Below are 17,574 nucleotides of genomic sequence, written 5' to 3' on the forward strand. Positions count from 1 at the left end.
AAAGCTTTCAAATTAAGAGAAATGGCTATTTCCTGAAAAAGTTGTTTGTTTTCTTTGTTTGCTTTTTCTTTTATTGTTTTACACACTGAACTGTAATGCAGGTATATTTTTGTTTGACTACTGTTTATTGATGGTCACACTGTCGAAATGTAATGTTTGTAAAATGATGTTCACATTCCCCTTCATAAGGGGCCTAGGCCTATACATGAATAAACCATCTTGAATATTGAATCTTGAATCTTGACTGTCCTATTTCACCTGTCCACCATAGGTCCGATTGGCCTATTGCCGCTTCGCCTTTTCTCTAATGATGCAGGCCGCCACGCCTCAGTGGCCTCTTGGCCATTTGTCACTCTGTTCTGTTTCGCCTATACACCATCGGTCCGATTCGCCCATTACCATTTCGCCTATTCTTTGATGGTGCAGACCGCCTCTCAATGGACTCTTGAGTGTTTGTGATTCTTTGTCCTGTTGCGCATATTCTCATTTCGTAAAGAAAACTGAACTGCCCTAAAAACAGAAGGACAAAAAAAAAGAAGAAGAAGAATCTCTTTCCGGTACTAAGGTAAAATCGAGAGGAAAAAAAATACATGGTTTACTTTGTTTCTGTGTTTTGCTGGATTAAATTAAGGTTTATTGGATTTAGATCACATCAGTGTCAGAGAGGCCTGGGATGGTTATCTCCCTTTGGCCATACCACCTGACCTGGATATCGACAGGAAACTGCACTGTAAATAAACCATGGAATGTTCCTGGTCAACTATTTGGTGTTTGAACAAGAAACACACCAAATAAACTGATTTCCAAAAGGAGAAAAAAAAAAAAAGGTTTAGCAAGCTATCATCAATTTTAAAAGTGAACTTATAGCGCTCAAAGGAGTTTCAAAAGAAGATAATGCAATTGTGAGCTTGTGATGTCGATGCATTATGATATGAGTCCCGTTCTTCTCTCTCTCTATCTGTGTGTGTGTGTGTGTGTGTGTGTGTGTGTGTGTGTGTGTGTGTGTTGTTCCTAATGATCTGAAAACCGAGGAGGGTTTTGTTTTCTAGTTGTGTTTTTTCCTGGAGAGAGAGCTTTGTCTTGGCTGTGTATTTTGTGCGTGCACGTAGGCTTTGATGAGTGCGTGTAAAGTTTGCTTTTTGAAATATTCCAGCCACCCCCCCACCCCCCTTTTGGAAATGGGTCTGATTATATTCAACAACGGAAAGAAGAAGAAGAAGAAAGGATTACCAGCGGCTAAATTTGAACATGACTGTTTTTGAACAAATAGATAGGTAAACAAAAAATTAACGGATGAATAGATAGATAGATAAATGAATAAGTAGATGAATAAAAAAAAAGTAGATAAATAAATATATAAATTGATTAATTAATAAATAGCATTAACCACAACATCAAACCATGCCGCTCACCCGCGTTCCCCACCACTCCACCCTCTGTCCTCCTGCCCTCTCTCGTCTCCCTCCCCACCCCCCTCCTTCCCAAGCCCCACCAAATCGCTGAATCCCCAGCATGGAGTTAGTGGGTCACTCAGGGTATACCATTAAAAAAACAACAACAAAAAACAAACCCCAAAACACACACACACACACACACACACACACACACACACACACACACACACACACACAAAACACAAACAAAAGCAAACAACAACAACAATAACAACAACAAAAGGCGTGATGATTACGAAGGTGGTAAGTTGCTGCCTAGCTCTGTGCGTGTGTGTGTGTGTGTGTGTGTGAAACTGGCACCTCTGTGCCAACTGGTGGCCCGTATCTGAAAGATAGGGGGTGCGTGTGAAAATCGACAGCTCCTGGGTTGACGACCACTTGTCAAATAGTGTTTCTCCCTCCTCTCGTTTTCGGCATGTTTGTGTAGGGGAGTGTGATTGATGGGCATAAAGTACGGGAGGGAGGGGATGGGGTGGGCGTTTGGGGGTGTGGGGGGTAGGGATTTGGGGTGTTTTATTTTTGGGGGGAGAGGGGGGGTGGTGCGAGGGGGAGATGGTTGGGGCGGAGGAGTGGAGAGTGGTGGTGGTTCTCAACGTTTTTGTTTCTTTTTCTTTTCTTTCTTTCTTTCCTTCTTTCTTTCTTTTCTTTTCTTTCTTTCTTTGCTTTCTGTTTGGTTTTGTTTTTTTTCGTTTTTCTTTGTTTTCGTCGTTTGTTTGTTGTTGTTGTTGTTTGTTTGTTTGTTCTTTGATCGTGTGCTGTTTGTTATTTGTTTGTTAGTTTGTTTAGTCAAACAAACAAACAAATAAGAAACAGCACACGGTCAAAGAACAAAAAAAACCCATCCGTTCTTTCTTTCTTTCCTTCGTCTGTCCCTCTTCTCTCTCTCTCTCTCAATCTCTCTCTCCCACACACACACTTGTTTTGTTTTGATTTTTGTTTTGCTTGTTTCTTTTCTTTCCTTTTTCTTACTTTTATTTTCCAATTTTTAGTATCATTCTTTTTTTTTTCCTTTCTTTCGTTTTTGTACCCTTCTCCTTTCTTTGTGTCTCTCGTTTTTTTTTTCTCTTTCTTTGTCTGCTTTTTCTCTCACTTTTTTTTCTTTTTTTTAATATTTCTGTTTTTACCTCGCAAACCTTTTCTGTGTTTTCTTGATCTCTTTTTTTTCTTTTCTTCCTTCATTTGTTCTTTTATACCTTTGTTGTCCTGTTTTTTTCTTTCTTTCTATCGTTCATACTTAAATATTGTTTATTTTTCTTATGATTCACTGTGTTCACGACTCCCTTCTGTCTTTCTCTGTCTCTTTGTCTCTCTGTCTGTCTCTCTCTCTCTCTCCTTCGACTCTCTCTATCCCCTCTCCCACCCACCCTTTACACACACCCCCCACCCCCTACTCCGTCCATACCACTCCCTCCCCACCTCTCTGTCTCTGTTTACCTGCCTTGGAACATTCAATATCTGTTCAGTCATATCAGATCATTAGCGCTGGCAAACAACTTTGTGCTGGCCGGGATGGTTCATACGGGTGGATGTGATGACGTCCTCGACAACTGATTGGACGTGGACTGCCCCCCCCCCCGCCCCCTCCACCCTCTCCCCAACCCTCTCTACTCCCCTTCTCTCTCTCTCTCTCTCTCTCTCTCTCTCTCTCTCTCTCCAGCCTCTGGCCAAATGGACGAGTTCCGCTGACCATTGTCGTGTCATTTAATGATGGTCAAGCTGACTGACGCTTTTTGCGTCTTCAGAATATGATGGACAGGGCACCAGCAGACCTCTGCTCTCTGTGTTGGGAAAAGTTCCGTGGTCATTTAGCGGGCAGTTCCCCTGGTGCAGTGTCCTTCAATTGGCAGTCCTGTAGTTAGGGGGATAATGAGCGCGCAGGGATTGACAAATGATGTATTTGTTGCTACGCGCGCGGGGGCAAATACACTCAATAAAACAAATGCTCACAACATAAAGTTGGTTGGTTTTTACATCGTCAACAGCATTTTCCTTTGTTGGAGACACCTTTTTGTCCTGAAAGGGAAAAGTTTCACACAGCTAGCATGTTGTTCATGAAACATAAGCTCGACTCAAGCTATTGACATGACGTCCTACAGTTACTATTACATGATTATCGCCTTTCGTCAACCCTCCTACACATTCACGATGTCCACGTCGGCAATAACGTACTGTCATGAACTTGATCAGTGCCATCATAGTCATTGCGATCGTTATTATCTTGTTATACTACAGTTATTAATTCGAGGGCAAATATGTATTACTTATTAATTTTTGATAGTCTTTCTTTCGACGTTTTTCTTTTCTTTTGGGGTGTATGTGTGTGTGTGTGTGTGTGGGGGGGGGTTCTTTCTTTCTGCTTTTATTTCTTTCGTTTCAAATCCTTTTGCATACAATGCCCCCTTCTGTCCCTACCACCTTTTTTCATCCCTCCGTCCCTTCAGTCTAACCAGCCTATTGTCTTGGTAAATACGGCCACGCAGAAATGATGGAAAACACCGAAACAGCCACACATCACCAGATTAACAAGTTTCATGTTTACCCTGAAGAAATAGAAGCTATTCAAGTGGGGCCAGAAGCCCATAAAATCACCAGGGAGATGAAAGAAAAGACTAAACAATGTGTCTATTTGAAAGACAAGATTACCAAGCAGCACAGTTGATACAGAAAACAAGATGAAAAGCGGTTCAGCCAAAAATGTTGGCATATCTTGTGTCCATTATTATATTCGTGATATATACAATAACTGAAATATGTTGGTCTAAGCGGTGTTTTCCAGGAAGGCTGCAACCACTTTGTACCAGTCTTCCTTGTCACAGAAGACAGAAGCATGGCCCTCCTGAAAGAGGAGACGATACACCACCACGCATGGGAAAGGTGAGGACAGAATAACCAAACACTGTACCGTCGCCGTGATGAGAAATACAACGCTCAACTGGTCAGTCTCTCTCCTCAGCTACAGTGATAGACAAAGAAACAGCTGCGACCCAACCACACCATGAATGGCTAGAAGAAGAATCAATAGAATCAGCCAGACACCCAGCCCAGTGCCATAAGAAAATGAGGCAGAGGTGATATATACGCGAATGCTGTCAGGCACATGACCACAATCCTTTCAGTTCCCACCAGACTTCCTCAGCTGAAAGACAACGCCGGAAACCAGCTAATGGCTGGACAGAAAAGCCTTCAGTGACTCTCTCTCTCTCTGTTCGACAACTGGTCTCTTTCAGGGCTCTGTCGTCTTTTGTCACAGTTGACTGCGGCCCTTCAGGACTGCGCAGTCGTCCTCAACAAGCAGGATACAGACTGCTGATGACAAATGAAGGGGGAAAGGAACTGCCGGGGCAGCGGGAGGGAGGTGAGGGGTGGGGGAAGGGGGAGGGAGGCTGGGAGGAGGAAGTATCTGCCCATCACCTGCTGTCTGCTGGTGGTTATGCCGAGGGTAATGGACCAGAGTTGTTTTTCCGTCTCACCTCACGGCAGCACGGCCGCGACAGCTCCATGCTGGTGGTCTAGCTCCTGCCTTGACTGCCTTCAAGTCAGCACTCTTTATCGACCCACAAACCACCCATCAGTGTGTTTTTCTCTTTTACTAAACGCATCTTAGCTTGGCTGGACTGGAAGGGGTATAGGGTTTTTTATTGGTAACGCATGCGCATATGCTGTTCAACCATGCATACACCGTGTCAAAAAATCTTTCGATATCCAGTTGACGCTAATTCTTTTTAGCTTTCAGTTGATTTCGACCATCATATCCACAGTGATGTGTGCAAAACATGCTGCTTTCCTGAAATAAGTTGTGAACAGGAACGAAACTGCGTGATCATTAACGTTCCAGGTCACACATTCCGCCATTTTGTAGTGCACTGGCCAACACACATTGCATGACTGTGAAGCGAATTTATAAAAGTGGTACTGCAAACTGCTTCAATGCAGGCTGAACGAGACACGAAGGGAAAATTAGTGATGGTGTCATCAATTAGCACTGACTGAACGACACGCAACGGGAAAAGTAGTGATGGTGTCACCACTCAGTGGTGGCTGAACGTACGAAATACGTTGGAAAAAGTAGTAATGGTGTCAATACTCGGTATTGGCTGAACGACGACACACATAGGAAAAAGTAGTGATGGTGTCACTACGCGGTATTGGCTGAACGACGACACACACACAGAGGAAAAAGTAGTGATGGTGTCATAACTTGGCACTGACTGAACGACACGCAGCGGGTATACCCAGTGGTGGCTGAACGAGACACGTAGAAAAAAGTAGTGATAATGTCACCACTCAGTGCTGGCTGAACGTGTCTCTGGACAGTGACAGAACAGAATGGGGTACACGTGCCCGAAGGGTTGAAGCGAAGGGGCCGAGGAAAGGGGTACAGTGGTGGGGGGATATAGGAATCAAAGCGAGAAACGCTGGATCAACGGCAATGGGAAAGTCCAGAAAACTGAGAAACAAAGATGAACCCCTCTCATTTTCATCCCGTGGCTAAATCTGAAAGGCACGACGCTTAAACATATGCGTCACAAGGATGAGCCAACATTCACACTTCCTGATATTTCTGTTGTAGCTCCGCACAAAGAAGAAGAAGAAGAAGAAGAAGAAGAACAACAACAACAACAACAACAACAACAACAACAACAAGATCTTGCGTAAACAGAGGAGGAGAAAGAAGAAGAAGAAAAAAAAAATCGAAAGGATTACACACTCCATTTTGTCTGAGATTTTATCTTGAGAAAGAACGCTGACTTATATACTAGACCCCAAAGAATGGAAAAAGGGGAGCTTGATCTCTCGATGACAAAGAGCGCAGTCGTGTAGGTATCTCAGGTTAGTTCAGCTTCTTGAATCCTTTCCCAGGGATTATAGGAGACGTTCTAGAATTATACTCCATACTTTTAGAGAGTCGTTTGGGATTATGGTCTACTATGGGTACAAAAAGTCCCAGCGGAGCTGAAAACGGATGGCAAAATTCCTGATTTATCAGCAGAGAAGGAAGAGGGTAGTTCTGAGGCTTCTGAGTTTCGACACCTGCTCTCAGTAATGAAGAGAGAGAGAGAGAGAGCAGAGTGTGTGTGTGTGTGTGTTTGTGCGCGTGTGTGTTCATTTGCTTGAAAGTCATCTGGTGTGTTTAGAGGCTATTCATACACATGAAATACCGATGATGGAATATTTGGAATATTATTTTCGAAGATGATTCCCGAGTCTTCAATGGACTGTGTTAATTTTCGAAATAACACAGTCACTGAACAAAGACTTACGTTCTGAAACTTTCAGCAGTTCTAATCAAATGCGATTCTTGTTTTACAACCTACATGATTTTTTTCTATACAAAACGTTCCCCGCTTTTAATTTTCTCTTTGATTTTCCTTTCCTCTTTTCTCTGTTTTCTTTATTCGTTTTTCTTTCTTTATACACTTTGCTTCTGCGTTGAAATTAACTGGCCCGCTTTCATCGTCCGTTGCAGATATACAAATCATATTACGCCGGGGAGAACAAATTGACAAGTGATAGACATCCTATCCGTTGACACCGGATCTTTACGACCAGTGTGCAGTGGGATCACGTGGTCTTTACCGGTGATGGGCAAACATGGTTTCGCTTTCATGCTGGAACTCATGCTCAGAGCGCAGCTCTTTAGTTTCTGTTGTCAGTGGGTAAATGATCGTGAGAGTAATCACGGCGCCATCGACCCCTTTAATGGACAAATGCAGTATAATCTCCCTTCAGCCTCTTCCGTGACGATGTTATGAGGAAAAGAAGTCATGATCTCCTAGATCTAAATCATGGTATATATACACACTAATACAAACACGCTCACAATGGAATGAGGGGGTGCGTGTTCCCACAGAGCGTGCGTGCATGAGTGCGTTTGTAAAAGAGAGATGGTGGAGATGGATAGATTGAGAGGGAGAGAGAGAGAGAGAGAGAACAAAAACAACCGACCAGCAGAACATTGGAATGGTTAAGATAAAAACATTTTAAAAATTTTTTAAAAAGTTAGCGCCCTCCCATCCAGAGATAGATAAAGTCTGCTGTATAAACCTACTCGCCTTAAAACATCAATGATGGGGGATAAGCATAAGAAACACTTGGAAGAGCAAGTGAGCTTGTTGGGATCGTTGACAAAAACTTAAAAACAACGACTTTCCCGCAAAGGATTCTCGAATCTTTTAAACCTTCGCCAGGTCTGCTTATTTTGATTTAAAGGACTTCGTCCGCGCGCCCGCGCGCGCGACACACACACACACACACACACACATGACCAACCATTAAGTTTGAAAATGAGTCTTTTTAGAGGAATCCATTTATTGTCGAACTTACGTCGCGTGTATGTCATATAGCTACGTTTCATTCTGTGATAACCAAATGGACAATGACGGTGATTGTTTGACGTCCTCCCCCGCTCCCCCACCCCATCGCCACCGCCCCTCACCCAGCCCTCTCCCCCGCATACTCCCTTCTGTCCACAGAAGTGAGAGTGATTTTTTTTCACTTTTATCATGGTGGAGTGATGAATATATATTTATTTTTTAACTGTGAAATTTTAATAGAATTACAAATTTTTAAAACAGGTTTTTATATTTTGTTTTTTTCTCTTATCACATGCCTGAAGGCAAAAAATTCTCTGCACCGTGTATTTCAGACAACAAAATGATTGACTGATTGACTGACTGACTGATTGATTGATTGGTTGATTGATTGCATTTGACATGACGTTTTTGTGTGTGGTGCACAGGCCATGCGAGGACGTGGGAGAAACTTCCGCGGGGTGTGAGAGAGCCAGCAGAGGGCGCCAAAACGCTGACAAGACATGCGCAGTCCCAACCATCGCATTCGACGTTTCCTGTCAATGGTCTTTTCCTGGTGTGATCAACAGATATCCTGAAAGCTTATCCTTTTATTTTAAATTTTCTTCTTTTTTTTTTCTTTTCTTACCTCCTGCCATAAGCCTCCCCGAATCTATCCCATCCCTCTATGTCCATCCACCCTCCCCTCCCCCACCTCTCTTATCATTCTTCAACGCCCTCTTTTCAGTCAAAAGAGACACGAGTTCTAAGTTCTGTTTAAAAGAGTTTCATAGTCATTGTCTGGTGCTTGACAGCCTGCCATGCTGGCGGTCGAATTAATCTATTAATAATTAAACTGGAAATGGATGACGCTTGTGTTTGCTTGTTTATTGACTGAGCGTGAGGACTTCTGGTTTGTTTCTGTTGTTGTTGTTTTTATGCGTGGGTCATCATCATCATCGTCATCATCATCATCATTATCAACATCACCATCATCGTCAATGTCACCGTCATCATCTTGTTGTTGTTGTTGTTGTTGCCTGTCTTCTACTACTACTACTACTACTACTATTACCACTACCACTACTACAACTACTAATGCTACTGCTGCTACCACTCGATTTCAGTCCCTCTCCTCTTACACACACACAAACACACACACCCGCACGCGCGCACACGTCTAAAATGACACGACGTGCATGGACGTTAAACTGAAGAACTCAACACACACACACACACACACACACACACACACACACACAATCTCTCTCTCTCTCTCTCACTCTCTTTCTCTCTCTCTCTCTCTCTCTCTCTCTCACTCACACACACATACGCGTGCACAGACGCACATTCCCCTACACACATACACACGCACTCACACACTCCTACACACATACGCCTACACACTCAGACGGACAGACAGACACACAAACACACACACGCGCGCGCGCGCGCACGCACGCACACGCACAAAGAGACAGATGACAGACATACAAGCAAACAGACAGACAGACAGAGACAGAAAGAGAATGCGGACAAAATAATAATGATCAACCGGGGACCCATTCACAAAGATGACAGCCACGACGCCAAACTCGATTTGTGGTATTGTGGTTCGACACAGCGTCCTCCAATTCAACTTATCACCGTTTAAGTTATCGGCAGGGGAGAGAAGTACACACGTTTAGGTGTCGGAGTACAGCAATTTCCATGAAACAATTCAGATTGGGAACGACATTATCAATCGCCGCCGAAAAGAAGGAGAAAGTTGTTAATATTAAACAAAGAACAAAAGATTACTTTGCTTTTTTGTAACGCTGTTTTCTTTTTTTCTCAACCTGCGCTGGACTCAAAGCGCTCGTAAATCAACAAATGGGTTGGGACATGGTGATGATGACGTTGATGATGATGATGGTTATGATGATTATGATGGTGATAATGGTGGCGGTGGTGGTGAATAATGCATGTCCGAAAAAACGATTGGTCCAAATGCCTTTTTTCCATAAGCAGTCACTCGGATGGAACCACCATTGAGATGTGCCACAACAGATAATTCTGAATGCTTCCACATCCTGTAATTGAAACACTCCACTTTCGCCTTTCTTCCTTGTGTGTGTGTGTGTGTGTGTGTGTGTGTGTGTGTGTTCTCGCCCATGAACGTGCTTTCGTACATTTTGTTCGTTACTTTAACGTTCGCTGTCAGTGATTATTGACGAACGCGCATGCAATGTTAGTGTGTGTGTGTGTGGGGGGGGGGGGGGGGGGGGGGGGGGGGGGGGGGGGGGGGGTGTCTCTCTGTGTGTGTATCTGTGTATACAAAGGCGTGTAGTTGTGTGGATGTATGTGTGTCTGTCTAGGGGAGTGCGTTCATGCGTCTTCTGCTACCCAATGAAAGATTCGATTGTTTTACTGACCTGTCAAGTAGCATGGACAATCCAGCCAAACGTTTGCATTTAAACCTTGGGATAGCAAGTTAAATGAGTGCTGCTCAGCACGACACACTGTTTGTTCACCAAGCAATCAATATATTGCATAGTTCTGTATATGTATATATATACATAGAGGTGTGTGTGTGTGTGTGTGTGTGTGTGTGTGTGTGTGTGTAGGGAATGTGTGTGTGCACGTGTATGAGACAGGCACACACACACACACACACACACACATATATATATATGTGGAGGGGTGAGGGGTGGCACGTGTTGTGTTAAGTGCGCCATTTGCATACTTCACAATCGGTCGGTGCTTCCAACATCATCCAAAAGTCTAGCACCAAGACCACCACTCAATAATGTGGAAGAAGAGGTAAACAAGACAACATCCTTATCAATGTCTGAACTGAACTCTGAACATCTCGCCTGTAACGCTTGAACAACTAGATCACTATTACATAAACTGAAAATATTTGTTTAGAACACTGGAGTTATGAATGACAAAACGTGTGTATGAAAACAACTGATGTTATATATCGCTTATTTTCACCTTTGATTTTCCTCAAGGACTGACTAATCGCGACTTGGGTTATTGGGTTAGCCGCTGGTCAGGCATCTGTTCAGCAGATGTTGTGTAGCGTATAGATAGATTTGTTCGAACGCTGTGACATCCTCTTTGTCGAAATGAACTGAACTGAACTGAGCTTTAAGTGAGCTGAACTTAACTTTCACACCTCTTCCGGACGCACAAGCACACGACACAAAATTCACTTATTCAATAGTTCAAGTATCATTGTATTATTTTCATATATATATATATATATATATATATATATATATATATAGAGAGAGAGAGAGAGAGAGAGAGAGAGAGAGAGAGAGAGAGAGAGATTTAAAAAAAACCAACAACAGTACTTATTCACTCGCGTTGGGTAGGGGCATTACTAAATTGCAAGTGCTGTCTAGAATATATAAATAAGTAAATGAATAAATAAATATAATTTTATAAGATTGTACTTGATCACCCGTGGAGGATAAGAACACTACTAAAATTGTTAACAGCTGTCTGAGGGTGAGGTATAGGTACCGTGGGGGACTGGTCTCCGCCAGTGTCCCAGACCTGTGACGGGACATCGTTCAGGGATCCACACTGGGTTCCTGACAGGCGTGACAGAAAGCTGTCTCTGTCTCTCTCTGTCTCCCTCTCTGTCTCTATCTCTCTCTCTCTCCATCACAGGAGCGAATGGTCCTCTGCATGCATGCGGTCCTTGAAAGGTTTAGTTTTATATGGTGTTCTCCTGTCCAGCTCTCAATCCCAAAACACTCATTATGTCTGTTAGAATCTGTGCAAACTGACTGCCCAAATGTCGGAACAGTAGTTCACCAGAGGTTCAAGACTGGAATATCGTTACATGATATATCTATTTCATTCGTTTATTTAGCTTTGATGCATACGTCCCAGCCGGATATACATGCCAGTTAGTTTCATGGCTAAAAACTGTAAACATCGATCAAATAGATCATGGAAAAGAAAATCAGGCACAAGCCCAGTCATCTTTATGCACGTAAACCACGTGTGACTTTGACCGCTCCGTCAAATTCTCGCCAGATACCCAACCTGAACATAGTCATTATTATACTCAATACACAAAGTTTTTTGTGTTTTTTTTTTTTTTTTTTTTTTTTTTTTGTACCTTCCATTGAAGGTTATAATATTATTTCTCATGCTGAAACATCATCATCATCATCATTACCAGAATTTTGCACGCTTCCTTATCATTTATCACTGTAGAAGAAATACAGAATTAACGCATGAATCAATTGCAGAGTACTACTGCGGCAACTGATTTGCAAGGGTATTTCTATTTCATGAAAAATAAATAAGATTTAAAAAAAAAAATAATAATAATAAACCCCCATAAAATAACAGCAACATGTAAAGCAGAAAAAGAGAGAAAAACAACAACAAAGCCCATTTGACTGGATTCCAATAAAATCGGACACGAAGATGCAATATTACAGTTTCGTTCCTCCACTAAAAGTTACGATATAATATCTATGATTGATACAGGCCAGAAAAATATACTATCAGAAAAAAAAAACTAGGCCACCGCTGCTAGTGAGATTTCGACAGAAGCGAAGTGAAACAAATCCTTGCCCTCCCCTCCCCCCTCCCCACTCCAATGCACTCATAAGGGCAGGTTGTGGAGGCGTGAAAGGGGGTGGGGGATGGAGGTGGGGGAGGATGGAGAGGTCGGGGGGGGGGGGGGGGGGGTGTAGGAGAGCGGTATGGAGGAAGACGGAAGCTAGATATGATGATAAAGCACAAGGACAAGCTGTCTGAAGCCCATTCCATTAGTTTTTGTCACCAGGGGGGATGGGCGGGGGATGTGACGAGGGAAGTGACTTACTGACAGACCAAAAAACCGGTTTTGACAATAACAAAAAGAAAAAAAGAAGAAGAAAAAAAAAGAAAGAAAGAAAAGAAAAAGACCGCCCGGAGAGTGGTGTCCCTTGAGATGAATGCTTTGCTTGATGAGAGAAAAGCTTTTGTTTCCCTTCCGGTGAGGGGGAAGGAGTGAGAGAGAGAGAGAGAGAGAGACTGAGAGACAGACAGACAGACAAAGAGAGACTGACACAGAGAGAGACAGAGAGCCAGACATAGAGAGAGAGAGAAAGACTGACAGAGAGAGAGAGAAACTGAGACTGAGAGAGAGACAGACAGAGACTGACAGAGAGAGAGAGAGAGAGCCAGAGAGAGAGAGAGACTGAGAGACTGACAGAGAGACAGGCAGACAGACAGACAGACAGAGACTGACACAGAGAGAGACAGAGAGCCAGACATAGAGAGAGAGAAAGACTGACAGAGAGAGAGAGAAACTGAGACTGAGAGAGAGACAGACAGACAGAGACTGACACAGAGAGAGAGAGAGCCAGAGAGAGAGAGAGAGAGAGAGACTGAGAGACTGACAGAGAGACAGGCAGACAGACAGACAGACAGACAGACAGAGACTGACACAGAGAGAGACAGAGAGCCAGACAGAGAGAGAGAGAGACTGACAGAGAGAGAGAGAGACTTAGAGAGACAGACAGACAGAGAGAGACTGACAGAGAGAGAGACAGAGAGCCAGACAGAGAGAGAGAGAGAATGACACAGAGAGAAAGAGAGAGACTACCAGAGAGAGAGAGAAAGAGAGAGAGAGAGAAAGAGAGAGAGACCGACAGACACACAGAGAGACAGACACAGAGAAACAGAGAGTCTCAGAGACAGAGGGAGGCGGAGAGGGCGTGGGCAGAGATGTATAGGGAGATATAAAGGAGAATGGGGGGTGGGAGGGATGGGGACGGAGGAAACAGAGAAAGAGGGAGGAGAGAGGGGAAACAAACACACACACACACACACACACAGAGAAAGAGATGGGTGGTAAGGAGATAGAAAGAGAGAGGGGGAAGAGAGAGATTGGAGAGAGGTGGAGAGAGGGACAGACAGAAACAGACAGACGGACAGATAGACTGACAGGCAGGCAGGCAGGCAGGCAGAGACACAGAGAGAGACTTTGGATACTTTGATATTTTCTGACGTTTTCTTTTAACAGGCAAGGAGTTAAAGTTTCTTTTTCTTCGTCATCAGAGGCAAAAACGTTTATACGAAAAAGTTGCCAACCGTGACATGTCAAATTGAAATTGTTTCTCAGGATCTCGAACCCAGAAGCTCTCAGCACAACAGCAACGTGCTGAATTATTTCCGTATATATTATCATTATGATTTATTCATTTTCTATTTATTTATTTATCTATGTATTTTATCTTTTTATATTTGATTTGGTTATCTATCTATCTATCTATCTATCTATCTATAGTTATTTATCTATCTATCTATCTCTATCCATTTAGTTAGTTAGTTAGTACGTACTTAGTCACTTAGCGAGTTAGCTATCTATCTATACCTATATATCTATTTATTCATAATTTATCCGTCTGTTTATTTACTTGTTTATTTGTTCAATTATTTATTTATCTATGTATTAATATATTTGTGTATGTATGTATATATATATATATATTCGTTTATTCATATTTCTCTCTTTTTGTTTTTTCCCGCAGATGACCCTGGGCTGGGTTGCAAGAAAGAGTGGTCAATGGAGGCGCTAAGTTTGCTTAGCGTAATGAAGTTCCTTAAAGCCTTCACTAAAAATTAATATAATATCAGACAAATTCTTTGTGCTGCTAAAATTGCTCATGCTATCCTTGGGACCAAACGGCTGCTTCTTCTTATCGTCCTGTGTTCCCGTGCATGATAATGTGAACACAGCGTTGTTTTCTTTCTGGCAGTTCTTGAAGTTTTCTTGACCAAAACTCCTATCAAAATGGCTATAATGTCAACAGAGCTTTGATGTACAGTTCTGCAGTGGTGTGCTACAACGACTCTTCACAAAGTTAAGGGCGCAGAAGAAGAAGAAGAAGAAGGAGAAGGAGATGAAGGAGGAGGAGGAGAGGAACAAGAAGAACAAGGAGAAGAAGAAGAAGAAGAAGATGATGATGATGATCAAGAAGAAGAACAAAAACAACAACAACGACAACAACGAAGAAGAAGAAAATGAAGAAGAACAACAACAACGAAGAACAACAACGAAGAAGAACAACAACAACAACGAAGAAGAAGAAGTAGAAGAAGAAGAAGAAGAAGAAGAAGAAGAAGAAACACAGCTCGGTGGAGAACCGCGGACAATCATCAGCAAAAGAAGGTGACAGCGGACGATCCAGTAACAAGATGTCATGTGACCTGAGTCCAGACAGCAAAACAACGCAGCCGACCCACCAGTCTGATGGGTAGAAAGAAAGAACAACAACAACACAGAGACAGAACCAGAGACGTCACACTACAGAGACACTCCGCTTCCAGAGATTTTGCACGAGGACCCATCCAGTAGCAGTGGTTAGTAGTGGTCTGCTGAAAAAGAAAGAGCCAGACATACCCGTTCCAAACCTCTCGCGCCCCACCCCCTCATCCCTCCCCCTCCCCCCACATCCACCCACCACCCTAGGGAAAAGGTCTGAAAGACCTAAAGACAAGGGCATTGTTGTCCACACACCACAAACCTCACTCCCTCCCTAGAGATCAACAGCCTGTTAGTGTTAGCTATCGATCTTAAGTGTCAATTAATTGTTCGAACGATGCTTGAAGTTCATGGCAACAAGAGCAAGTTGATTTTTCTTTTCTTCTGTGGAGGGGTCAGTCCAACGTGCCACGGCCTGGGATATTTTATTTTACTCACACACCCCTTCCCATCCCCGTCCACTTGACCCAGGGTGGTGTTCTGGGTGCTAGTCTTTCTGATGAGACGATAAACTGGAGTCTTGCGTATTGCAATAAAAAAAACACTGTCCCTAGCAAAGTTGAAAAACACACTGATAGTCAAACAAATACACTTGCAAACACACACGCACACACACACACACACAGACAAAAACAAGACAAGACAAGACAAGACAAATTCTTTATTTCGAGGATAATAGATAAGCACTGGTGTGCTTTTTTACATCCAATCCCCGCCCTGAATAGGGTCTACACTACACAATATTTAATAAAATGAAAGCACGGCGTTAGTAGTAGATACATAACAGAGGAAAAAATATACATAAATCAAAACAAAACAACAACCACACACACACACACACACACACACACACGGCATACAGGCACTAGTATGGTTTTAGTAAAATGCATAGGAAAAAAATGAACAAAATGAAAGAAACAAACACACAAAACACACACCGCACTACACACCAGAATGGGGGGTAGGGTGAGGAAGGTTCTCAGTCAACCATACACATTTGACAAACACTTTCAATAAAATGAACGATTTGCATTACACATTATGGCATGTGGGAAAGGCAATGTTTTTTAAGGTGGTTGGGCAATGGTGTTGTTTAATTGTTTCTGGGAGTGAGTTCCATAGGGTGGCGCCTGAGTAAACCAGACTGGATTTGAACACGTCAATTTTTGGAATTGGGATATGGACTTTGGGGGGATTCCTTGATGAAATTACAGAAAATTTGTCTATCAATGTTGGTGGTGCATTACCTGTCATAATCTTTTGCATCACGATTCCTTTATTGTACTTTAATCTACGGATTAGTGGGAGAATATTCGCTTGTTTATAGTCTGAGTCTAAAAGGGTAGTCTTTTTAAGGAGTACCAGCTTGAGCCCCCGTTTATGAGGATTCTGTAATGGCCTCATGGTACTCGCACTTGCGGAGTCCCATAGTCTATTGTAGACTGGATATGCGCTTGAAAAAATAATTTCCGTGAATGAAGGTCAAGGAAATGTTTGATTTTGGATAGTTGATGGGTTTTCTGGGCTGTCTTTTTGCAAAGGAAATTAAATATTTTATGTGAGGATTCCAACTGAGATTGTTGTCAATTATGATCCCCAGAACTTTATGATCACTGACCTGTTCAATAGGTTCGCCTTTAATTTGGATGGAAGGAAAATTATGTATAGTGTTTTGCCTCTTTTGTCTGGTTGTGATCAACATGCATTTTGTTTTTTGAGGGTGAAGAGACATGTGGTTTAGTTCGGTCCATCTAACGAGGTCATCAGTACTTTCTTGTAAGTCTTTTGCAAGAGCGACAATGTTAGTATGAAAATTGTTGATTGTTGTATCATCCGCAAAAATTTCGCAGACGGTTTTCATATGGAGCGGTAGGCCGTTTTTTTTTATATTGAGAACAGTAAAGGGCCTAGAATAGACCCCTGAGGAATGCCATATGCCATGCCAGAGAGAGAGAGAGAGAGAGAGAGAGAGAGAGAGAGAGAGAGAATGCGAATGGTTTATTCATCAGGTCACGGCCCCTCATGAAGGGGTAAGTGAACATATACCATTACAAAATATTCGAGAACAAAATCAAATTTCAACAAAATAATACTAGAAATAATAGACAATAGTTCATACATTTGAATGCTTTATGTAACATGATAGATTACGTATGTCACGTTGTCAAGTGGATGACATCAGACGATTTAATTTAAAGGTATATGGATGTTGGTAATACTTGGAAGGAATAAACTTCAGTCTGATTTCAGTATGGGCTGGACAGCACAAAACAAAATGTAATTCATCTTCCTTAAAAGTTTTACATAATGGACAAATAAAATCTTTATCGTTATGTTCTCTCTATCTGTAATAATGTACAGCCAAATCGGATACACCCAACCTAAATTTTGCCATCATATATCTTAGATGTTTATCGATATCAAGCCCTAGATATTGTTTTATACCATGTGTATTGCAAAAGCTCTTATACATGTTAAATCTTTGACTATACTGAATATGGTCATGCCATTTCTGCCATCGACAATCCGTCAGACGCTGTCTAAAAACATTGATAAATCCACT

The 17,574-nt window shown here is 42.4% G+C and overlaps 1 protein-coding gene across 1 annotated transcript in view; it reads left to right on the forward strand.

Moving 5' to 3' along the window:
• The window catches only part of LOC143294273 (O2 contryphan Vc1-like), an 86,703-nt gene extending 78,092 nt beyond the window's left edge, over positions 1-8,611 (forward strand). The window contains exon 3 of the mRNA XM_076605708.1: positions 8,194-8,611. Within this exon, the coding sequence (XP_076461823.1) occupies positions 8,194-8,232 (39 nt within the window). The 3' untranslated portion in view covers positions 8,233-8,611. The remainder of the gene's footprint in view (positions 1-8,193) is intronic.
• Positions 8,612-17,574: the final 8,963 nt, after the last annotated feature.

Source organism: Babylonia areolata, chromosome 19 (genome assembly GCF_041734735.1).
Source record: "Babylonia areolata isolate BAREFJ2019XMU chromosome 19, ASM4173473v1, whole genome shotgun sequence".
Lineage (NCBI taxonomy): Eukaryota > Metazoa > Mollusca > Gastropoda > Neogastropoda > Buccinidae > Babylonia > Babylonia areolata.